The sequence below is a fragment of the Orbicella franksi genome, chromosome 15 (assembly GCF_964199315.1).
Source record: "Orbicella franksi chromosome 15, jaOrbFran1.1, whole genome shotgun sequence".
Taxonomy (NCBI): domain Eukaryota; kingdom Metazoa; phylum Cnidaria; class Anthozoa; order Scleractinia; family Merulinidae; genus Orbicella; species Orbicella franksi.
Window position 1 is genome coordinate 14,886,514 of NC_138159.1, and position 26,097 is coordinate 14,912,610.

At 36.9% G+C, this 26,097-nt stretch overlaps 1 protein-coding gene, 1 long non-coding RNA gene and 1 pseudogene across 4 annotated transcripts in view; all 3 read right to left on the reverse strand.

Annotated features, from left to right (window-relative positions):
• Nucleotides 1–26,097, reverse strand: part of LOC145470193 (uncharacterized) — a 370,979-nt gene that overhangs the window by 231,899 nt on the left and 112,983 nt on the right. The window lies entirely within an intron of this gene.
• On the reverse strand, nucleotides 53–1,141 carry LOC145470191 (GFP-like fluorescent chromoprotein cFP484; annotated as a pseudogene). Its single transcript, XR_014042448.1, has 3 exons — nucleotides 1,060–1,141; nucleotides 870–970; nucleotides 53–323 (listed from the first exon to the last, which is right to left on the reverse strand). The product of XR_014042448.1 is annotated as a GFP-like fluorescent chromoprotein cFP484 (transcript).
• On the reverse strand, nucleotides 8,603–11,387 carry LOC145470186 (GFP-like fluorescent chromoprotein cFP484). Its single transcript, XM_081454018.1, has 5 exons — nucleotides 11,062–11,387; nucleotides 10,879–10,979; nucleotides 9,715–9,933; nucleotides 9,114–9,323; nucleotides 8,603–8,759 (listed from the first exon to the last, which is right to left on the reverse strand). Exons 1-5 carry the CDS (start codon nucleotides 11,062–11,064, stop codon nucleotides 8,612–8,614), a joined length of 681 nt encoding a protein of 226 aa, XP_081310144.1. The 5' UTR covers nucleotides 11,065–11,387; the 3' UTR covers nucleotides 8,603–8,611.

The window sequence follows — 26,097 nt, forward strand, 5'->3', positions numbered from 1 at the left end:
AATTCCAACCAAATGATAATTAATGGTTAAGAGAGGCTCAAATCAAAGTGATTTGATTAGAACTATGTTTTTCCCTAGGACGCATCATCTTTACATCTTACTTACGTTATGTCGTTTGTGGCGATGCAAATACCCTCGTCTTCGTAAGTCATGCTTCGTTCCCAAGAATACCCTCAGGAAACGACTGCTTGAAATAGTCTGCTATATCTCCTGGGTATTTGGTGAATACCCTGTTGCCGTAATCGAATACTGTTGTCAAGATGTCGAAAGCGAAAGGCAGAGGTCCGCCGTCTACGACTGTCAAGTCCATAGTCTGTTTTCCCCTAAAACACAAACAAGAAACCAAAGACGTAACAAAACCAACTGTTCATGCAATGCAAAACTCTTGTTTTCTTTGTCACAAAGTCCCGAGAAGTAATTACGGCAGAAATCTACTTTGCTTTATCCCAGGGCCCCTATGGATACCGAGCCTCATTGCTGAATGGGCTACCCTGGTAGAATAAAGTTATTTTCCTTGCATGAAGAACAGTTTTAACATTTTGTTAATGCAGCAGCATTCTGCCACTAAATTTAGCCGCAATTTCGCAAGTGAATAGTTGATTTCGACATTGGGAGTCCTACCTCAAACATCTAGAAATATGAACATTACAGTAAGTTCTCCGTCTGAGTTAAGGAGTTGCGCAGTATTTTAAATTCTGCACACTTTTTCAGTACTAATTTTACAAAAATGACAATACATCGACCTCTTACTGCAGCAGGATCAAAAATTAATGAGTGGGAAGTCTTGATCTCGCTATGATTTCCTTTAACTATAAGCACTGTTGGAAGTAATGACCACAATGGTTGAACAGTTTTAAACTTTTACTTACTCGAAAGGCTGGCCATTTCCTTCTCCTTCAATCACAAACTTGTGCCCGTTTACAGCGCCTTGCATACACAGCTTGATCTTCATGTCTGGTTTAATCACACTCTGGTGGATTAAATTGTGGTGCATCTGAAATATTAATCTATGAATCTGTGAATCTGAAGCAAAACAATGTTCTACTGTGCAACACTTACCATGATGGTAGATGTAAAGTAAGATATCTGCCTTATAAAACTCTTGTTGTTCTTGATCTGCTCTCTGCCAAATCACCAGGTTGAATGGGACCTCAACTCTGAGAGGTGCTGCTCTACCCCTGAATGCTCCAATGGAATTCTGCCGTGAACCAATCGCAATCCAAACAAACTTTGTTAAAAAGCTGACATGATGGCCATCAAAGAAAATTAAAATGCACTAAATAATTTTTCCCGTGCACTTATCTTCGTGTTAAATTCAATAAGCTGAGAAGCAGGCCAATGAGTTATTTATTTTATATATTTATATTACCTTAAACTTCATTTCCTTAGCGTCAATCTGATATGTTTTTTTTGTTTTGTTTTGTTTTGTTTTTTTTTGTTGTTGTTTTTTTAAGCTTAAGTGAGAGCGACGGCTAGATAGTTGTACAAGCAAAACAATTCAAGGTTACTGCGACATATGATTAAATTTCGATGTGCAAGGAAGCAATGCCACCAAATGTCGGTTTCACAGACAGAGAAAGACAGTAAGAAACAAACCAAAAAAGGTGACAAAAGAACAAGAAGACCTTAAAAGTAGAAAAGGGTATTATTCAATCAATGATACCACCCGGTGTGTTCAATAATCAAAGTTGTTTAACCGAGGTAAACAGTACATTGCGCCTTAATTAATTAAGTTCTACCAGTCTCACTGTAACAACGTGTCTTGTTAGGCTAATCATCCAGATCATTTTTATCTAATTTGATTTCTTTTTCCTTGTAATGAGAACAAAAATCGCCGGTCTCTTTTGTTTTTCCAGTTTTAGATCCGACACAGATATTTGTCATTCATGATCCATGACAAAGCCATTAAGTTACCAATACGCAAAACGCGAACGTCCGGAACTGAATATATCAGTTGCTATTTTGATAATATCATTTTTTTTCATATATATGTTCCTAAGTTAACATTCCTTAAACCCCAGTGCTACCAGTGCGCGTTCTCTCTTCATTTCTGTTAAGTAGTTCTGTTACCTAATCACTTTATAAATGATTGAATAATTGAGATGCCACAGTTTAGTGGCTTCAGTGTTTCCTGAACCCAGACTCTTTCCTTAACTCGGTCTCGCAACGAACTGAATCAGTCAAAGATTCATCTAAAACCGATTTTGTTCTCAGCGAAAAACTTAAAATAAAACAGACAATTTACGAGGCTGTCTCTGTAAGAACCGACCATTGATTTTACTTCGAAAATTTGATTTTTCTCATAAGCTGGGATTTCAAAGCCCTTACCTAGTCAATCCCTAAAATGAGTTTTATTTCATTAAAAATTCCAATTGAAGTTTCCTAGGACTGATTGGAGTTCGGTCCGCTCGACACAAGTTTCATGCCCGCCGAAACTGGAAAAATAGCACATATTGCGCTCTAAAAAAAAATAATATTCGCTCAAAAGTTCCAATTCTTTTTTGCAACTATAGATATATCATAGCAGTTTGTTTAGCCATGTTGCAATTATAATTCAATGTTGTTCCTTCAACGGTTAAAAGAAGATTTTCTACCCGTTAAATCGAGTTTTGAACCAAACGCGAAAATAGCTCTACTTTGAAGTCACGTTTTAAAAATGTGGCACCTGTTTGAAACTGCTGAACTACATGAATAGAAAGTATAAATGTCCCTTAATTTAAAACAATAATAAAATTTGTCTGCCCACTGAGTTCGTCTTACCTCTCTTTCAACAGAATGATCAAAGACGACTGCTTTTTCTATCAAATTCAATTACATGGTGTAAATTTTCCACCAAATGGTCCAGTTATGCAGAAGAATACGCTGAAATGAGAGCCATCCACGGAGAAAATAAATGTGCGTGATGGAGTTCTGAAGGGTGATGTTAACATTTTTCTTTGTCCCACGCTCGTGTCATGTTGATTAATTTACCTTCACATTTCATTACCGAGCTTAAAATTCACCATCTTTGTTAACTTATCACTACTCACGATGACTTCGATAGTGTTGATCCTAGCAGTATGTAGGACACCTGTCATATATGAACCCAGTTAAATGACCTTGCTCTCCATGAGTTCTCGTAGCTCAGTGGATAGAGCGCCCGCCCGGTGTTCGGGAGGTCATGGGTTCGATTCCTGTCGGGGACTCAGAATTTTTCTTTGTCCCACGCTCGTGTCATGTTGATTAATTTACCTTCACATTAACATGGCTCTGTTGCTTAAAGGAGGAGGCCATCAACGATGTGACTTCAGAACTACTTACAACGGGAATGGTGGACGTTTCAAAGCAAGAATCAGTCATGATTATGAAGTCCATCAGTGACTTCGGCGATATTTTCTTCATAGTAAGTGAGTCACTACAACAAGTGCAATCCAATTTTCATTGCTCAGCAGAACAATGCAATTAATTCCAGTTTTCACTATGCACGGCTACAGATTATGCCATTCTGCGTTTGTCACGAAATTTTGCTGGTAAAGCCCTGATCAAATGGGACATGTAAGTTAATGAGACCTGTAGTTGTAGCACGCGCTTTATTTTGACCACCAGCTATCATGCACTATCATCAGCTTTCACTCACTTTGTCCTTGTTCAAATTCTTCATTATAATCAATGTTAGTTTTCCCGCCTGCCCACGCGCATGATAGTTGATGATAGTTAGGAGAGAATCAACTGTACCCACGCTCCGACGAAGTGTTAACGCTCGAATCGTCAGCTTTCGAATCTCTTTACGGTGGCCAATTTACATTATCTTGTTATAAATTATCTTATTATACTCCCCACCGACGCAGCACCATAGTTTCCTTAGAAACTTTCCCCCTCTATCCACATGTATCATGGACTATCATGCATTGTTTGACCACGTCTTAACTCTCTTTAGGAATTCTGAAAGATTTACCCTTTCTTTGTTTTGCTAATTAGCCTATCTGCCACCTGCGCCTGTTTGTGTAATTTGCAACGTCGGAAAATATAGCAAGAGGGGCTATTTTTTTTTTTTTTTTTTTTTTTTTGCCACGATTTTGGGAGATTTATTATAATCTCTGCCAATGCCGTTCGATTGGTATCGTTAGACAGACAGGCCACCGTGCCATTTATTCCATGTCAGCAAAGTTACACTATTACGGACCCCTAAAAAACAGCAGGTGAAAAACAAAAACAACAACAATAACAAAAAACAACAACAATAACAACAACAACAGCAACAACAAACAAACAAAGCAGTAGAACATGTACCCCGGACTAAGGCAGTAGCGCCACCTTAGGGGCTTTAGGCTTTCCTCATTTAATGTAGTGTTGACAAAATAACAAAAATTTCAATGATGCCATTAAGTGATAGCTTTTGAGAAATATACGGAATTGAGTAGTATTAGCATTCGTGGATAACGAAGAAAAAGAAAAACGAACTTTCAGACTGCACACGGCGAAGGCTGACCATAGAGCGTAGAATATCTCACTCCACTAACGTCGACTAATTTCAAACTCTAATCTCGCTGTTTACTCAAATCGCACCTCGTACCCGTCCCCGACCCTCTGCTCCATGCCCGCAAAATAGCGAAACATTACCATGCATTAGTCGTCTTTTTGTCTACACCTGTTTCTTGCTTACCGAGGTCAGATTTTACCCTAGTTCATGCTTTTATCCTTGACTGAGTTTGGCTCTAATACTGATCACTTTATTTCATCACACTTGACCGATTATCAGCCGTGTAACAGCATGCAGAAAAGAGAATTGAATGATATTCAAGATTTCTCAACACAGATTTCGCAATGGACTCGAAACTCTATCAGAATACAAGGCTAATACTTAGCCAGACAAAGAAGTAAAAGGATAAAACTTTTACAGGTCGTAATGAAACAATTATTAACGCCAAATCATAAAATTTGTAGTTTTGCTCAGTGATGTGATCTTGCTGCAGCTCAAAGAAAGTATGATTGTCCTTCTTGGGGATATTCAAACGACAATTCTTTCTCAATTTATAGCAACTTGGACTCTCTTGCATCAATGGGTGTCTGATCATGAGAAAAACAACACACAGTCATATTCAAGGACAATTCCCAAAAAAGCATTGCGGTTACATGGCTATTAATAACCTTGTTCTGAGCTTTTTCTGACCAGCAGTGGCACAAAGGCACGAAGTATAGAAAACGATATTTCGAATAAAAATTATAGCATTTTGGTTAACAGAGGTTAGTACGTGTATCACCCATAAATATAGTAAAAACCGTAGATGTAATACCAACGATAAATGTAATAAGAATTGACCATAAATGTAATACTGATCATAAATGTAATAACTTTTAACCACAAATGTAATAAATCCACCAACCATAAATGTAATAAAATTTGGCCATAAATGTAATACGGCTTAACCATAAATGTGATAAACTGCCTATCACCTCTGAGTCAAGGGGCCACAAGCCCTGCCATTCCCTTATTTCGTCAGCACAGAGTAGCCCGTTCCAGGCTTTCGAATAGTCGTCGACGAGTGAACGAAGATACCTTATTCTCTCTCGTTTTTTCCTCGCTCGCCCGCTTCCTGGAACAGGCTACTACATGTACAGGGAGGACAGGGGTTCTGTACACCAATTTGGAGGACTCATTTCCCGCAGCACCGTTTTTGCCCAGAGGCCAAAAACCGAGAAGCCATCATTGTAGTCCGTGCGAACATTTAGAAAGTACTTACAGTATGAGTATCTAGTCTATATACCAGACGAAATCTCGAGTAGTCTAAACTAAGTGCGTTTGAGGCGGTGGGACTTGATGATGTTTAAGTCCGCTTAATTGAAGTGCCGGGAGTTGATAAAGTTTCATACATTAGAAAAGCTTGAGGTTGTTAGAGTAATTTCACAGGCAAGTGAGAAAATTCTGGGACGCCCCGGCTTCAAGCGAAAATAAAACCAAAACAGCCAAGCATTATCCCTTCCGGTTCGCACTTCTACAGTCATTTGTTCGATTCACTTAAAGACTTAGTCATTCTTTTAGAATACATTTGTCAGGAGTGGATTGGGTGGCTAGCCACCCACCTTTTAAAGAAGCAAATGAAAATGGTATCGGACCCAAAACGAAGGCGTATCTCGGTTTCCTTAGACACTGTTAAGGACTATTTTCCACATTATGTTACAGTTTTACTGATTCGCTATCGCCTATATTAATGTTAATACAAACCTGAATATATTTACACAATTGCTTTTAGTATTAGCTGCTATTTGAAGAGTTAACGTTGTAATAAACCAGGTTTTGTTCTGTATTTTGTTTAGTGTTGTATGGCCCACGTGCTGGTGGGATATCAAATATATCTACCCTGGCTCAAAAAAGTATTCCTGGACTACAACTTTGTCCAAAGCATAGTAATCTTGCTTTAAATAGTTCCACTTCCCCCATCCCTTCTGCAAGCCAGCAGTTTTGTCCTCCCTCCAGAACTATTAAGTGATTGACTGGGTACAAAACGGAGCCATCCACTACCTCCCGCTAAAATGGCTTGAAGGATCTTTGCTAACGGACACGGAGTGCACGATTTCTTTCGATTTCTGGTAAAGAAATTTAAAATTAAAACAGACTTATTCTCTGTAAGGTAACGTTTGCCTGGATTTCTGCCTCCTCTCTTCTTTTCGAAACCAGAACGTCTCAAATACATTTATGGTTCTTATTACATTTATGGGTGATACAAGTAAAGAGTTTTACGTATGTAGGACGGCGACGGCGAGGACGACTGCTATTTAAAAAAGTGTGTTTGGAATTTCGCATTTACTTAGATCTATTCAGTGTGTTTGTCGGTATTAAAACTGTTTACAAGTTATATGTTACGAATCCGCTCAGTTCCTAACAGAAATTCGCAAAATTAGCCGTAGTGGGTCCCCTTGTCAAAAAAATTGAAAATTGGTCATTTCATGTTGTTGCTTTGCAGAGGACGACAAAGGAATGTACCAAAAAATAAAAAAGCACGTGCACAACCCTTCTTCTGCTCATTAAACCTTTTGTCTGGTGACGTTCTCGTTGCCTTTGCCGTCGTGTTTTGCATAAGGTCCCTTTCCGATGGACCCGACAAAAAAAAACAACAAACAAACAAAAAACAAAGAAAAGAACAATTGAGACGGCGCAGCTTAGTGGTTCCTGGAATGTGTCGACGCAGACTCTATTCTACTCGGTTACGTAACGACTTGAGTAAGAATTTGATGGGGAACGAGAAGTTGAAAATTCTACCAAATCCAATTTTGTTTTCACAGAAATACTTCGAATAAAGCAATAAATTTCATCACGCCTAAATGAAAATTTGTAGGTTAATTGAACTGACTTAAAAAAAAAAAAAAAAGAAGGCTGGGATGAGTGACTGACTGACTGACTGTCTGACTGAATAACTTATTTCAGTCTGTTTTACGTCTTAAACCATTCATGTTGTACTTTACAGTTTTAAATAAAAACAGAAAGTGAGAAGAATAGGGAAGAATTATTTAACATTTGAATTGTTAATTGCATTTACCGTAAAAGTCACTCTTCCACAAGCCAGTACCGTAAGAAAGAAAATTCCACAAAACTTGGCTTCGAGAACAATTTTATTCTCATCCAAGAGGGTGCTGCCGATGTAGAGCGCCCTTTGGGGGAACTAGCCCAGCGAGCGAGGTACCCCTTGTTGTAAAACAGCCAAAACAAGTTCAACTACAAGATTTATTTAATATCCTCTTTTCGATCCTTGACCTTTTTCTTTCTTCTCTGGATTACTCTTCTCAGAAAGTTCTTCTCTATTATTCACATACAGTATGCCTCCTTTTCAAAATACTCTTCTTACAATTGCTGATTATATGTATTTTCGAACGCTTAATTAGATGCACACACACTCATTATCTTTCCGTAACAACTAAAAGCTTAAAAAATTGCTAGCATATGATTATCACGCTATTTTAGTCACTTACCATATCTTCCTCTTATGTTAAACTTACACCTAAAATCATTCAATCACTAAAAATTCATTCAATCCTAAAATCATTCATTCTATCACTGGCAAGTAATAACACTAAATGCTGCTAGAAAACATTTACCGTAGAGAAACCCAAGTTCAATCAGATAATGAAAAAAAAAAATAGTTAAATACCGACATCAGCTCTCAACTATGCTATATGATACTGTAAACAAGAAGCAGCGCCCACATTGAGATAAAATTTTCTGAACTAAAGATGGATTATATCTAAAGGATACATCAGAACTTTATTCCATACAGTTCTTCAAGTAACGCATTTACTGGAAATTGTAAAATCAGCTGAAAGTATTTTCGCAAGTATAGGTGTCAGAACCGAGCCACGATGTCCCAAAATGGAAGGGGCCAAATGCGTCAGTTCCATTATCAGTAATGGCAGATCACGAAACCTCAAAAACACTCCTCTCTAAAACCCAAAACTCATAAGTAGAACCAAGTAAAATACTTAAATGTGCACAGATGGACGCTGCCTATGCCTCAGTCGGGTAGCTACAGAGATATTGTTTCCATTGTAATAATTACTTAGGCTATAAAATCTGATAGTACTGTTTCATCTTTATGGAAACGGTTTCACATTTTAAGTTTCCAAAAAACAAGTTGTTGGCTTATTGTCGTTTGTTGCCTGGCAACCCAGTATGAGCAACAGCATGTTCATAGAGCTTAACGTTGTTGTAGTCTTTGCCATGGCTCAATATTTCAATGCAGTGATCTACAAAGTGATAGCCTGGCACCTTGACACCCTTCTCCTTAGCTCTGTAAAGGAAAAACAATCCGGATCAGTGACACTGGGCTGGGTGCGTAATCTTATAAGAGATACAATTAAACTATTTTCCTCCTAAAAACACCTATCACTGATCAGTACCTGCCTCCGAAACTTCACTAACATGAGAAAAAGACTTTATCTTTCTCTCCTACATGTAGGTAAGGTTATGTGATGGGTACATACACAATGGGTAGTTTTAAACTTTGTGATCCAGCTAAATTTGGAGTCGTCTTCAACCGCAATCTCCACAAGGGACATCCATAATCAAGAAGGCAGAGCTTAGGTTACTGATTCTGTTCTTACATTATCCACCAAGAATTGTCTATGTCTTGAGGAAAGCTTACTTGTAAGTAGTTCTGAAGTCACATCGGTAATGGACATCTCCTTTGAGCAACAGAGCCATGGTAATATCACCCGTCAGCACTCCATCACGCACATACATTTTCTCAGTGGATGGCTCCCATTTCACCGTCCTCTTCTGCATAACTGGACCATTGGGGGGAAAGTTGACACCATCAAATCGAACATTATTATAGAAAGTGTCGCCTTCCATTCTGATCAAAGAGAAGTGACACATACTCAGCTTTACCAAAGATACGTAAGCAAAGATACAAGAAAAGGATTTAAATAAAGGCATGGTTTGCAATGTAGTTTAATAGAAACTCGTTCAATAAGATATAAGTGCCCTAGTACAAGGGGCACGGCAGTGATACCAGAAGCAATTTTTGTTATTTTGGTCCGTATTGATATAAACACTGACACTTAAGAATTAAAAGATATTTAAAATTCTAGTTCAAAATATTTCATGATGACAATTTCCAGGATCATCAAAACAAGAAGGCGAAAAGACACTAATGGGTTTGGAACTGAACAAATTTTATCAATCTGGAACACAATGCTACTTTTTTCCATGCACAGAGCAGATCAGCTTTACATTTTACTTACTTTATTTCGTTTCTGGCGATGCAAACTCCCCCGTCTTCGAAAGTCAGGCTTCGTTCCCAAGAATACCCCTTAGGAAACGACTGCTTGAAATAGTCTGTTATATGCTCTGGGTATTCAGCAAATACCCTGTTGCCGTAATGGAATGCTGTTGTCAAGATATCGTAGGCAAAAGGGAGAGGTCCGCCTTCTTTGACTTTAAGGTCCATACTCTGTTTTCCCCTAAAACACAAAAACAGGAAACCAAGGGTAAGGTAAAGTCTGTTCATATGCAATGCATTAGTTTTGTTCAGTCACAGAGTCCTGAGAAAAATACGAAGACAGAGATGTACTTAAGCTGATTAGTGTAAAGAACAGTTCTGAAATTTTCAGCTAAGTTCGTTCTCTTGGTGCAACAGCATTCATTCTGTTACTTTATAAAGCCCAAATTAATCAAGAAAATATTTGCTTTCGACATTGAGAGTCTGACGTCAAACATTCAGAACCGTATGATTGTTGTTTTCTGGGTAGCTTTGTTCTACACGCACCATGAAACAGTACAGTACGTTCCGATTGACCGAGTTACTGAATTGCTCGCTCTTTGAAATGGTGCGCACTTTTTCTGTGCTTTCTTTGACACTAATGACGACTCGACGACTCTTAATGTGGCAGGATACACTCTTTTGTAATGGAAAAGAAAAGAGAAACCAAGAGATATAAGGTAGAGAAATAAAGGTAGGAATCGCTTGATTAACTAGAAATAAAGAGGTTTTTATAACTTGGCACTTAACAGTCTGGTATAGCCCCGGCCAGTAATTTGCTTGGCTTACAAATGTATGGCAAATAGAGCTTACGCCGGAATTGGCATATTAAACAGAAGAAAATCAATCCTTAGCCCTGCAATTATTTTAACATAGAGCGAAGCTGAGTACATTTTAGGTATCGATTTCAATGTAAGGATAACAAATAAGAATTGTAAGTCTCAATGTAGATTTTCTCGCTATGTTCTTCGTCACCTTAATGGTCGCAAGCTCTAAGGGAAGAAAGATAGAGCCTGCATCTGAGGCAATATCCCGAAAGAAATACGGCTTAGTCGAATTCTCCAGTCTAACTAAACTAAGCACTGCTCGAAAGGAGACGACCGTACAACTGACCGCAATGATTAAACATCTTTAAGCTTTTACTTACTCGAAAGGCTTGCCGTCTCCCAATCCTTCAATAACAAACGGATGCCCGTTTACAGTGCCTTCCATACGCAGCTTGATCTTCATTTCTGGTTTAATCACACTCTGTGGAATGAAATTGGGATTAATTGCAGATCTGTGAATTTGTGAAATTGAAGTACAGCCTTTTCTGCTGTGCAACACTTACCATGATGGTAGACGTAACGTAAGATATCAGTCTTACAGCTCTTGTTGTGCTCGATCTGCTTTCTGCCAAATCACCAGGGTGAATGAGACCTCAGCTCTGAGAGGTGCTGTTATAAAACCCAATGTCACGCCCTAAATCTACTTGAACCAATCACAAGCCAGAGACACTTTGTAACAAAGCTGACCAGATGTCTCCTGCATCCATACGTGGAAAGTAAAAGTACACAAATTAAATCATTGTTCAATTAAAGCCTATTTTAAGGTCTAATTAAACGAGATAAAAAAGAAAACTTAATTAATTTTGTTTGTTTACCTTGCAATTGAACCGCTTTTCATGTTTCATATAACCGACATAGAAAGCATAGTCATTTTACCGCCTAAAAGGGAAACTTGATTAATTAGAGGACTCTGTCAAGCAAAATATTGAATTCATGCACCGTTTATGAGTACTTTGTTCTTAAGGGCAAATTAATAAAATCAAAAAAAGAAACTTAATTAATTGTGTTTATTTCACTTATCGATAACAGTCATTTTATCGCCTAAAACAGAAACTACCCGATTAGTTATAGGCTTCCATCATACAAAATATTAGATTGGTATACACGGAAGTACATAACTAGTTTTTTTTTTCTTTCTATTTTTGGAACATTCAATGGAAAGCGACGGCTACTTCAAATACAGTTGTACAAACATAACAACTGAAAGGTTACCGCAACAGCTAATTAAATTACGGTTTATGTTGATTAAAGAAGGCTGTTTCACTTACCTAACACTTTTGCGACTTTAACACGAGAGAGAACAAAAAGAAGGGGTAACAGAAGAACAAGAAGACTTAAAAGTTGAAAAACGCTATTAAATTGATAATGATACCTACAAAAGTTTTCAAGTATCAAGACTGGCCAACAGGCAGAAGAACGCTCATTGTTAGCATTGCGGTTTAAGGAATATTAAAATATGAACACATAAAGAAAATGGCAATTGCCTGTGTCGGCGTTAAAATTGGTCAGAATTAAGACATAATTTCAATTTGATCAAATTATCACTTGGTTACTTTTCTTGGGTTTTTACTTGAAGAGAAAAGGTAGGCAGTATGTTTTGTCAGTGCATACCAACCGTCTTGATGTTCCTTTGCCTGTTGTTACAAAATTGAACAATTGGCCCATTTTTTTTTTTTTTTTTTTCCCAATTTCACTTTTAAGTCAGTACTCTTCCTTTGCCACTCAAACTGTAACACACCAATTATGAAATTTACTGATTAATTATCAAAGCTGACGCCACTGGCTCGTTTTGAAAATAACGCTTTTCTTGGCACGTTGTCAATTTGCAATTATCTGACACCACAACGCAAGGTCTGAGTAGTCTCTTTCAATTTTTTTTTTTTTTTTCTCTCTCTCTCTTTTTATTTTTGCCTCTTGTTTGGAATAAGAGTAATCTTTATACAGAATACATGGTTGTCTTCGAAAACATTTTCAAAAGGAGAAATGAAATCCTGGACGCGGATCGATTCAATTAACATTGCAGAAATACCTTCTGGATTTTATTGTTTCTACTCTAAGGGCAAAAGTGAATGAAATTATCTCAAATTTTTCTCAGGGTTACTCGACAAACTTACCAGTGTTCACAAGCTCTATGCAGAGCAGGTATGACCCAAACTTGGTCTAAAAATTTGTTTTGCACATAAGCATTACAAGCATTGTAGTTATTATTAGTTTAAAGTAGCTAATACGTCTAAAAATCTATGTATTTCCCCAGTCAGTGCATTTTGTGAACTAGAACCAAGGACGTGGCATTTATCTTTCTGTTTCAACTTTAGCTCCTGTACAGATAACAATGATTGCCAACAAACCCAGAGGGGGTAACAAGTTAAATTAGTATTTCATTATAGTGGATGTACTTTAATGATCACTAATTTTTCAGTTTAGACTCAAAAATGACTGCGCTTTGGATTCTATGTTTGACTGGCACTTAACAACGGTTGTTCCAAGAATGCTGTACTGTTGTTAAGAAAAGGGTCTGTCTTTACAAGACTATACTTGTGATAATTTTAAAAAAAATTGACACCCAACAGGCTGACCATTCTAGAAGGACATACAATTGGCAGACAGGCGTTAACTGCACTTGCACCTATAATCATCTCAAAAACATACAAAATAATTACAAGTCTAGGAAGGGCGTCGCAAATTTGTTTGTTTGTATTGGGGCATTTAGCTTAGATTAGTAGTCTTTTTTATCCAGATGTTATCATTAACTTAGAAAAAAAGAAAATCAAGGAAGTATCATATCAAAACCTCTTGCACCGAGCATATTAACATTCCAGAAATATTTCTAGTGACGCCCCTACAGGAAACAAGATAATTTCATATTTAATAATCTAAGCTAGTTAATAACTTATAGCGAAAAGTATTTCAAAGTATTTCGGTTATTGTTTCAACTCATTGTAATAACGAAATCTAGAAATGTTCATTTAATAACAAACCCAGCGGGGAGAACTGATCTAATCAGCTATTAAGCCAAAGCGGGCGGGCTCATATCATACCATTTTTGTATCATTTTTCATTATGATTTATATTTTGACATCTGAAGCAAACAATAAACGCTATTTTTATTTGCAGGAAATATATCAGTTTTGATACGTAGATGCATTTACGAGTATTATTGTAAATTCATTAACTTTCCTCTACCTTCTGAAGTCCTCTTCTTCTGGTACTTCTTTTTTCTTTTTTTTTTTTTTTGTCTGTCATGTAAAAGCCAGAAAGTTAAGGATGGCTTTAATATAAATGATTTTTGCAAAGTGGTTTGTAATTATTTTATCAGGCGTCGTGGCAGCTTTAATAAATTGTTTGTTTGTGCATGTGTATTCGAGTTAACATGGGAAGGACTGCCTTTTGACGCTATATGTGACTATCATAATGTGACGGTAGATAGCTGCACTGAGAGAATGAAATTTGAGCGTTCCGCACCAAGCTCATAGGTCAGTCTGTTTCACTGTAGTGCAAGCCTAGTTTTTCTCAGTTTTCTCTCTCAAACTTCTTTTATTATCTAACGTGCCCACTTCAATTCTTAATTCAATTTCATTTGCCTCTCGAATTAATGTCCTTTGCCTGTTGTTGCAAAGTGGAGCAATTTGTTTTTCGGTTCTTCAACTCAATTTTACTTTTCTTTTAGGACCCTTCTTTTGCGATTTAGTTTATTGCAAGGGTACTAAGAGTTTAACCTCTTAAATTAACGAATCACGATGTACTGTGTGACAAACGAATGCAAAAAGCCCGCAACTTAAGTACTTCAAACGCTTAATTTATATTTTAATTAGCTGTTGGATGTTAAATGTATCATAGGTATGAAATAACAGAGGTAGTAGTACTGTAAGCTACTCTCAGATTATGATTTGTTACACTCAATCAATCCGCGGTAATCAAAAACTAGTGGGGCCAATGCGATCTAAAACTGCGTAACGCCCTAGAATATTATGATCCATATGGCGGTACGTAGTTATACGGCAAGAGACTGGTTATATAAAATTAGTAAATAGAAATCATTGATAAGAGGAACAGAGTGAAAACTGTGCACAGTGATTCATGTGCAGTTCTTTATGCGTTACTCGGGATTAAGTTTTGTCTTCCATGAACGACAGTCCATGCAGCAGCCATGAATTGATTAAATTGACAGAAAAAAAAAAAAAAAAAAAAGAAAGAAAGAAAGAAAAAAGAAAGTAACAGAAGTACAGTACTGCAAAAGAGGAAAGTTAATGAATTTGAAATGATACCCATAAATTCATCTAAGTATCAAAATGATATATTTCCTGCAGATATAAATACCGTTTATTGTTAGCTTTGGATGCCAAAATCGATAAATGATAATTAAAAAATGGCATGATATGAGCCCGTCCGCTTTGGCTTAATGGCTGATTAGATCAGTTCTCCCTGCTGGGTTTGTTATTAATCATACTAATTATGAACGTTCCTAGATGTGGTTACTAAAATGAATTACTACTTCAATAAAGTGAAGTAAAGTGAAGGATGAGTTGAAATAATAGCCGAAATACATTGATTCCTATAAGTTATTTTGGCAAACGGTACTCTTCACTGTTCTAAGTATAAGTGTGTTTTTGATCCGCTGTATATTAAAAAAAAAAAAAAAACCTTAATTTAAGCATGTGTTCTCGATGAATGTACCTGTGCAAATCGTTGGTTGTTAAGAGCTCTGCAGCACTATAGGCCATGCAAAGATAAAAAAAAAAAAAGGAAGGTAAACTGACACATCTAGTCGTGCGATGCTCCACTAACCAATACTGCTCCTACAAAACAATATTTAATCTTTTTTTTTTCTTTACCTTCCAGCAGAATCAATAAAAATTAAAATCCATAAAAAGATAAGGGCTGTGACGGCTTGTTACGGAGTTCGCAGCAACAGAGTCAACCATTCTGTTCGAATAAAGCCATTCTGATTGCTTGAAATAAGATCGCCAATGATAATCAATTAGTTTTGTTTGTTTGCCCCATTGAGCCTCATTTATCGTTATCAAATATGTTTCACGTGAGAGTTACAACATATATAGCACCAGTTGATCAAAAGCACAGTCATTTTTTTCACTTCAAACGAAAACTGCCTGATTAATTAGAAACCTCCATTACGTAAAATAGTAGGTGTTATACACTCAGAAATACATAATTATATATTCTAGACAGATTTGTGGAGTTGAACTAATTCAAACACAATTATTTGCAATTCCGATATATATCAATTATTCACCAATGTTCTTGTGGCTGAGGAGAATAGTTGTTTTAGAATAATTTTCAGAGGTGAATATCAAGGACTACAAAATAACGAAATAAAACATAAAAACACAGACGCATTTGTTCGTTTGCATACACGTATGCAGCCGTAGTTTAAATAATGAGCTTACATGTACATCGATTGTGAATCAATGTATACATCAAGTTCGACAGTAAAACAAACAAGCAAAAAATTACGAAAAATAAATTCTTCCGGAACCTTTGTTTTATCCTTGTTGACTTCATTCACAGTTGTCATGGCCTAAAAAGGAGCAGCTTCAGTTTGGAAGAAAAATCAATCTGGGTCCCTTAAACTGACCTGCTTGGGATCAACGTAACTACTGTGTTTACGATTCTTGAATGCAGTGAATACGAGTTCCTGAAAATACTTTTTGTCCAAGAGTGACAAAAGCCATTTTGAAAATTCTCCACCCTTTAAAATATCGATCCAGGACTTGGAGTGACGTCTTTCGAATAAATGGAAATTCCGTTTAGCAACTGTCCCATATGTTTACTCCCCGAAATGACAAACACCGCGAGTTTAGTAACCAAGCTCGGAATTTTTTTATTCACCACCTAGCGCGGTAAATATAGAGTTAAGCCGTGCTTTTCGACCAGTTAGAATGTTCAATTCTTATATTCACCTGTGGAAATTATATTAAACATAGAATTAAAAAAAATAATAATAAATAAAAAAAATAAGGAGCAGTGACGGCTACTTCGAACAAAGTTGTACAGACAGAGCAATTAAGGTTGCCTCGACACCTAATTAAATTTCGGTTTATATTAATTAAAAATGGCAGTTCCACTTACCCAACTCCTCTGGCGCTTTATACGAGAGAAAAGAAAGAGAGGAGGTAACAGAAAAACAAGAAGACTTAAAAGTATTATTGATATTGATACCACAAAAAGTGATAAAGTAACAAAACTGCTTAGCAGATACGAAAAACGTCCATTGTCAGCATTGGGGTTTAAGGAATGTTGACATATAAACATATGTAAAAAAAATGATCATATAAAAATAGTAACTAATATATTGCCCCTGAAAGCAGTTCCGCACGTCCGCGTTTTGCGTATTGGTAACTTAATATGGTTTGTCATCGATAATATATGGCAGTTATCTGTATCGGATCTAAAACTGAAAAAACAAAAGAGGCCGTCGATTTTTTGTTTTATTACAAAAAAACAAGGAATCCAGAATTAAATTTTTCTTGTGATAAAAAAAAAAAAAAAAAAAAAAAAAAATTGACACACCAAGGCCAAGGTAGCCTCCCACGCAGACGCCCTTAGGGCTCGTCACGCGTTCCTTCCCCACGAACGTCTGCTCAACGGATGGTCACTTCTATTCGCTGGCGGTAGCCTTTTTTGCTTATGCATTGTTTAGGCTCATTTCTATCGCAAGATATTTGCTTTCGAGGGAAAAGGCATGTTGCTTACTTGCATTCTATATTGTGGCGCTGGGCCCGGCGGTTTGATTAGAGAGTGTATGTTGCGTCTTATCACGGATATTATATTTATCCTCGTCCGGTTTTTCTTCGGAGACGCCGTAGCTTTACTTCGAGAAAGCTATACGTTTCTGTAGAGACGGTCTCATGTTTCTTCATCCAATTTGATCGAGCTTATGTCCCTCGAGCTCGATGTAAAGGTTAATTTATTCCTCCTTTGTCCGTTCTAACTGGCCTCACATAATTCTGATTTAGCCGTTTATGCTCCAGTCTGTCGCCTGTTTTGAGTGTTGTATATCCCATTGCTTGGCTTAGTTCAGGCAAGACCATGATTTTGATCCTCCATGTGGATTTCATCATTATGTCTAAAATACGCTGTACGTCTGTAGTTACTGGTGCAACTCATATGTATGTGAGAATGTTAAATACATGTTAGACATTTTGCGGCACAAACGTCGGCAAACCGTCGGCAAACAGAGATGATCGGTCCGTTGAGCAGACGTGAGTGGAGAGGGTACGCGTGACGAGCCGTACGAAGCGTCTGCGTGGCCCAAGGGCGGGGGGGGGGAGGGTGTACTCCCAAATATGGGCTTTATAGGTACGTGCGGCGCAAAGGGTAGGGTTTTTCAGTCGTTTTGGTTATAAATAGGGTATCGATTAGTCTTTAATTGGGTATGTTTCTTAGAAGAAGCTACTTTTTTTTCATCATTATTAATAAGACCGTCGACAATTAACAAAAGCCCTTCATAACTTATGTTTGGAACGACTGTGTCAGCCGCAACGGTCATAAATAGGCTATCGAATTTCTGGCCAGGTCATAAATAGGGTAGCAAAAAACGCAGATTTTGGTCATAAATAGAGTAAGGTTTTTGGGAAGTGGGCCGCACGCCCCCTCCCCCCACCCAACGTTTCTGGAAGTACCCCCCCCCTCCTTCCCGGGCTGCGTGGGAAGCTACACCAAGGGCTGACCGTTCTACAAGAACATTCATTTTGTAATCAGGCGCGTTAATTACGTTAAGTTAGTTAATAACTTATGGCAATCAAAGTATTTCTGCTATTATATCAACTCATTGTAGTAATGAAATCTAGAAACCTTCATAATTACACTGTAGTAGTATTATTAATAACAAACCCAACGGGGAGGACTGATCAAATCAGCCATTAATCAAGCCAGAGTGGACGGACTCATATCATGCCATTTTTGGTATCATATATATATAAATATATTTTAATTATGATTTGTATTTTGACATACAAAACTTACAATAAACGGTATTTATATCTGCAGGATATATATTCGTTTTGGTACTTAATTAGACGAATTTATGGGTGCCATTGTAAATTCATTAAATTTCCTCTAGCTTCTGAAATCCTCTTCTTCTGTTATAATTACTTCTTTTTTTCTCTTCTGTCTGTCATATAAAAGCCAGAGAGGAGGGCTTTAATGTAAACGATTATTGCTAAGTGGAATGAATAATTATTTCATCAGGCGTATCGGCAGCTTAAACTGTTTTGTTTGTACACCCGTATTTGAGTTGGGAAGGACTGCCACTTCGATGCTAGTGACTATCACAATGTGACGGTAGAGCTAGCTGCTCTGAGAGAATTAAATTTGCCCGTTGAGTCTGTATCATTGTAGTGCAAACCTGATTTTGCTCAGTTTTCTCTCTCAATTTTCTGTTATTATCTAACGTGCCGTCCTCCATTTTTAAATTTAATTTTAATTGCCTCTCGAATTAATATTCTTTGCATGCTGTTGGAAAATGGCGCATTTGTTTTTCGGGTGTCTTCAACTCAATTTTAAGTTTCTTTTCGGACCCTTCTTTTGCGATTTAGTTTATTGTAAGGGTACTAAGAGTTCTAATTCTTGACTAAATTCACGGATTGTGTACCGTTGTGACAAACGAATACAAAAAGCCCACAGCACAAGTATTTCAAACGATTAATTCATACTTTAACCAGCTGTTGGATGTTAAATGAGATAAAGTATACGCATGCAGTGGCAGCAGTACTGTAAACTAGTCTCAGATTATGAATGTATATATATCAGTCCCGCGGTATAATCAAGAACTAGCGTCTCCCTAGAATATTACCATATCGCGGTATACGTAGTAATATCAATAGACTGGTTATATATTATTAGTAAATCGAAATCGTTGATAAGAGGAACAGCGTGAAAACTGTGTGCAGTGTTTCATGTGTAGTCCTTTATGAGTTTAATACTCGAAATAAATTTTTGCCATTGGCATAAACGATAGTCCATGTAGCAGCCATAAATAAACGATGCATGAATTCAATATTTTGCTTGACAGAGTCCTCTAATTAATCAAGTTTCCCTTGTAGAACGGTCAGCCCTTGGTGTAGCTTCCCACGCAGCCCGGGAAGGAGGGGGGTACTTCCAGAAACGTTGGGTGGGGGGAGGGGGCGTGCGGCCCACTTCCCAAAAACCTTACTCTATTTATGACCAAAATCTGCGTTTTTTGCTACCCTATTTATGACCTGGCCAGAAATTCGATAGCCTATTTATGACCGTTGCGGCTGACACAGTCGTTCCAAACATAAGTTATGAAGGGCTTTTGTTAATTGTCGACGGTCTTATTAATAATGATGAAAAAAAAGTAGCTTCTTCTAAGAAACATACCCAATTAAAGACTAATCGATACCCTATTTATCACCAAAACGACTGAAAAACCCTACCCTTTGCGCCGCACGTACCTATAAAGCCCATATTTGGGAGTACACCCTCCCCCCCCCCCGCCCTTGGGCCACGCAGACGCTTCGTACGGCTCGTCACGCGTACCCTCTCCACTCACGTCTGCTCAACGGACCGATCATCTCTGTTTGCCGACGGTTTGCCGACGTTTGTGCCGCAAAATGTCTAACATGTATTTAACATTCTCACATACATATGAGTTGCACCAGTAACTACAGACGTACAGCGTATTTTAGACATAATGATGAAATCCACATGGAGGATCAAAATCATGGTCTTGCCTGAACTAAGCCAAGCAATGGGATATACAACACTCAAAACAGGCGACAGACTGGAGCATAAACGGCTAAATCAGAATTATGTGAGGCCAGTTAGAACGGACAAAGGAGGAATAAATTAACCTTTACATCGAGCTCGAGGGACATAAGCTCGATCAAATTGGATGAAGAAACATGAGACCGTCTCTACAGAAACGTATAGCTTTCTCGAAGTAAAGCTACGGCGTCTCCGAAGAAAAACCGGACGAGGATAAATATAATATCCGTGATAAGACGCAACATACACTCTCTAATCAAACCGCCGGGCCCAGCGCCACAATATAGAATGCAAGTAAGCAACATGCCTTTTCCCTCGAAAGCAAATATCTTGCGATAGAAATGAGCCTAAACAATGCATAAGCAAAAAAGGCTACCGCCAGCGAATAGAAGTGACCATCCGTTGAGCAGACGTTCGTGGGGAAGGAACGCGTGACGAGCCCTAAGGGCGTCTGCGTGGGAGGCTATCTTGGCCTTGGTGTGTCATTTTTTTTTTTTTTTTTTTTCTTCACAAGAAAAATTTAATTCTGGATTCCTTTTTTTTTTTGTAATAAAACAAAAAATCGACGGCCTCTTTTGTTTTTTCAGTTTTAGATCCGATACAGATAACTGCCATATATTATCGATGACAAACCATATTAAGTTACCAATACGCAAAACGCGGACGTGCGGAACTGCTTTCAGGGGCAATATATTAGTTACTATTTTTATATGATCATTTTTTTACATATGTTTATATGTCAACATTCCTTAAACCCCAATGCTGACAATGGACGTTTTTCGTATCTGCTAAGCAGTTTTGTTACTTTATCACTTTTTGTGGTATCAATATCAATAATACTTTTAAGTCTTCTTGTTTTTCTGTTACCTCCTCTCTTTCTTTTCTCTCGTATAAAGCGCCAGAGGAGTTGGGTAAGTGGAACTGCCATTTTTAATTAATATAAACCGAAATTTAATTAGGTGTCGAGGCAACCTTAATTGCTCTGTCTGTACAACTTTGTTCGAAGTAGCCGTCACTGCTCCTTATTTTTTTTATTTATTATTATTTTTTTTAATTCTATGTTTAATATAATTTCTACAGGTGAATATAAGAATTGAACATTCTAACTGGTCGAAAAGCACGGCTTAACTCTATATTTACCGCGCTAGGTGGTGAATAAAAAAATTCCAAGCTTGGTTACTATAACTCGCGGTGTTTGTCATTTCGGGGAGTAAACATATGGGACAGTTGCTAAACGGAATTTCCATTTATTCGAAAGACGTCACTCCAAGTCCTGGATCGATATTTTAAAGGGTGGAGAATTTTCAAAATGGCTTTTGTCACTCTTGGACAAAAAAGTATTTTCAGGGACTCGTATTCACTGCATTCAAGAATCGTAAACACAGTAGTTACGTTGATCCCAAGCAGGTCAGTTTAAGGGACCCAGATTGATTTTTCTTCCAAACTGAAGCTGCTCCTTTTTAGGCCATGACAACTGTGAATGAAGTCAACAAGGATAAAACAAAGGTTCCGGAAGAATTTATTTTTCGTAATTTTTTGCTTGTTTGTTTTACTGTCGAACTTGATGTATACATTGATTCACAATCGATGTACATGTAAGCTCATTATTTAAACTACGGCTGCATACGTGTATGCAAACGAACAAATGCGTCTGTGTTTTTATGTTTTATTTCGTTATTTTGTAGTCCTTGATATTCACCTCTGAAAATTATTCTAAAACAACTATTCTCCTCAGCCACAAGAACATTGGTGAATAATTGATATATATCGGAATTGCAAATAATTGTGTTTGAATTAGTTCAACTCCACAAATCTATCTAGAATATATAATTATGTATTTCTGAGTGTATAACACCTACTATTTTACGTAATGGAGGTTTCTAATTAATCAGGCAGTTTTCGTTTGAAGCGAAAAAATGACTGTGCTTTTGATCAACTGATGCTATATATGTTGTAACTCTCACGTGAAACATATTTGATAACGATAAATGAGGTTCAATGGGGCAAATGGGGCTCAATGGGGCAAACAAACAAAACTAATTATCATTGGCGATCTTATTTCAAGCAATCAGAATGGCTTTATTCGAACAGAATGGTTGACTCTGTTGCTGCGAACTCCGTAACAAGCCGTCACAGCCCTTATTTTTTATGGATTTTAATTTTTATTGATTCTGCTGGAAGGTAAAGAAAAAAAAGATTAAATATTGTTTTCTAGGATCAGTATCGGTTAGTGGAGCATCGCACGACTAGATGTGTCAGTTTACCTTCCTTTTTTTTTAATCTTTGCATGGCCTATAGTGCTGCAGAGCTCTTAACAACCAACGATTTGCACAGGTACATTCATCGAGAACACATGCTTAAATTAAGGTTTTTTTTTTTTTTTTTAATATACAGCGGATCAAAAACACACTTATACTTAGAACAGTGAAGAGTACCGTTTGCCAAAATAACTTATAGGAATCAATGTATTTCGGCTATTATTTCAACTCATCCTTCACTTTACCTCACTTTATTGAAGTAGTAATTCATTTTAGTAACGACATCTAGGAACGTTCATAATTAGTATGATTAATAACAAACCCAGCAGGGAGAACTGATCTAATCAGCCATTAAGCCAAAGCGGACGGGCTCATATCATACCATTTTTTAATTATGATTTTGACATCCAAAGCTAACAATAAACGGTATTTATATCTGCAGGAAATATATCATTTTGATACTTAGATGAATTTATGGGTATCATTTCAAATTCATTAACTTTCCTCTTTTGCAGTACTGTACTTCTGTTACTTTCTTTTTTCTTTATTTCTGTCTTTTTTTTTTTTTTTTTTTTCTATCAATTTAATCAATTCATGGCTGCTGCATGGACTGTCGTTCATGGAAGACAAAACTTAATCCCGAGTAACGCATAAAGAACTGCACATGAATCACTGTGCACAGTTTTCACCCTGTTCCTCTTATCAATGATTTCTATTTACTAATTTTATATAACCAGTCTCTTGCCGTATAACTACGTACCGCCATATGGATCATAATATTCTAGGGCGTTACGCAGTTTTAGATCGCATTGGCCCCACTAGTTTTTGATTACCGCGGGTTGATTGAGTGTAACAAATCATAATCTGAGAGTAGCTTACAGTACTGCTACCTCTGTTATTTCATGCCTATGATACATTTAACATCCAACAGCTAATTAAAATATAAATTAAGCGTTTGAAGTACTTAAGTTGCGGGCTTTTTGCATTCGTTTGTCACACAGTACATCGTGATTCGTTAATTTAAGAGGTTAAACTCTTAGTACCCTTACAATAAACTAAATCGCAAAAGAAGGGTCCTAAAAGAAAAGTAAAATTGAGTTGAAGAACCGAAAAACAAATTGCTCCACTTTGCAACAACAGGCAAAGGACATTAATTCGAGAGGCAAATGAAATTGAATTAAGAATTGAAGTGGGCACGTTAGATAATAAAAGAAGTTTGAGAGAGAAAACTGAGAAAAACTAGGCTTGCACTACAGTGAAACAGACTGACCTATGAGCTTGGTGCGGAACGCTCAAATTTCATTCTCTCAGTGCAGCTATCTACCGTCACATTATGATAGTCACATATAGCGTCAAAAGGCAGTCCTTCCCATGTTAACTCAAATACACATGCACAAACAAACAATTTATTAAAGCTGCCACGACGCCTGATAAAATAATTACAAACCACTTTGCAAAAATCATTTATATTAAAGCCATCCTTAACTTTCTGGCTTTTACATGACAGACAAAAAAAAAGAAAAAGAAAAAAGAAGTAACAGAAGAAGAGGACTTCAGAAGGTAGAGGAAAGTTAATGAATTTACAATAACACTCGTAAATGCATCTACGTATCAAAACTGATATATTTCCTGCAAATAAAAATAGCGTTTATTGTTTGCTTCAGATGTCAAAATATAAATCATAATGAAAAATGATACAAAAATGGTATGATATGAGCCCGTCCGCTTTGGCTTAATAGCTGATTAGATCAGTTCTCCCCGCTGGGTTTGTTATTAAATGAACATTTCTAGACTTCGTTATTACAATGAGTTGAAACAATAACCGAAATACTTTGAAATACTTTTCGCTATAAGTTATTAACTAGCTTAGATTATTAAATATGAAATTATCTTGTTTCCTGTAGGGGCGTCACTAGAAATATTTCTGGAATGTTAATATGCTCGATGAAAGAGGTTTTGATATGATACTTCCTTGATTTTCTTTTTTTCTAAGTTAATGATAACATCTGGATAAAAAAGACTACTAATCTAAGCTAAATGCCCCAATACAAACAAACAAATTTGCGACGCCCTTCCTAGACTTGTAATTATTTGTATGTTTTTGAGATGATTATAGGTGCAAGTGCAGTTAACGCCTGTCTGCCAATTGTATGTCCTTCTAGAATGGTCAGCCTGTTGGGTGTCAATTTTTTAAAATTATCACAAGTATAGTCTTGTAAAGACAGACCCTTTTCTTAACAACAGTACAGCATTCTTGGAACAACCGTTGTTAAGTGCCAGTCAAACATAGAATCCAAAGCGCAGTCATTTTTGAGTCTAAACTGAAAAATTACTGATTATTAAAGTACGTCCACTATAATGAAATACTAATTTAACTTGTTACCCCCTCTGGGTTTGTTGGCAATCATTGTTATCTGTACAGGAGCTAAAGTTGAAACAGAAAGATAAATGCCACGTCCTTGGTTCTAGTTCACAAAATGCACTGACTGGGGAAATACATAGATTTTTAGACGTATTAGCTACTTTAAACTAATAATAACTACAATGCTTGTAATGCTTATGTGCAAAACAAATTTTTAGACCAAGTTTGGGTCATACCTGCTCTGTATAGAGCTTGTGAACACTGGTAAGTTTGTCGAGTAACCCTGAGAAAAATTTGAGATAATTTCATTCACTTTTGCCCTTAGAGTAGAAACAATAAAATCCAGAAGGTATTTCTGCAATGTTAATTGAATCGATCCGCGTCCAGGATTTCATTTCTCCTTTTGAAAATGTTTTCGAAGACAACCATGTATTCTGTATAAAGATTACTCTTATTCCAAACAAGAGGCAAAAATAAAAAGAGAGAGAGACAAAAAAAAAAAAAAAAAATTGAAAGAGACTACTCAGACCTTGCGTTGTGGTGTCAGATAATTGCAAATTGACAACGTGCCAAGAAAAGCGTTATTTTCAAAACGAGCCAGTAGCGTCAGCTTTGGTAATTAATCAGTAAATTTCATAATTGGTGTGTTACAGTTTGAGTGGCAAAGGAAGAGTACTGACTTAAAAGTGAAATTGAGTTGAAAAAAAAAAAAAAATGGGCCAATTGTTCAATTTTGTAACAACAGGCAAAGGAACATCAAGACGGTTGGTATGCACTGACAAAACATACTGCCTACCTTTTCTCTTCAAGTAAAAACCCAAGAAAAGTAACCAAGTGATAATTTGATCAAATTGAAATTATGTCTTAATTCTGGCCAATTTTAACGCCGACACAGGCAATTGCCATTTTCTTTATGTGTTCATATTTTAATATTCCTTAAACCGCAATGCTAACAATGAGCGTTCTTCTGTCTGTTGGCCAGTCTCGATACTTGAAAACTTTTGTAGGTATCATTATCAATTTAATAGCGTTTTTCAACTTTTAAGTCTTCTTGTTCTTCTGTAACCTCTTCTTTTTGTTCTCTCTCGTGTTAAAGTCGCAAAAGTGTTAGGTAAGTGAAACAGCCTTCTTTAATCAACATAAACCGTAATTTAATTAGCTGTTGCGGTAAC

Bases quoted from the DNA above. Each gene is read 5' to 3' on its own strand.
- LOC145470186 (XM_081454018.1), bottom strand. The intron at 9,934-10,878 runs GTAAGTAAAAGC...TTTGTGTTTTAG, and splicing joins GGAGACGGCAAGCCTTTCGA to GGGAAAACAGAGTATGGACC. The intron at 8,760-9,113 runs GTAAGCTTTCCT...TTTCCTTTACAG, and splicing joins GACTTCAGAACTACTTACAA to AGCTAAGGAGAAGGGTGTCA.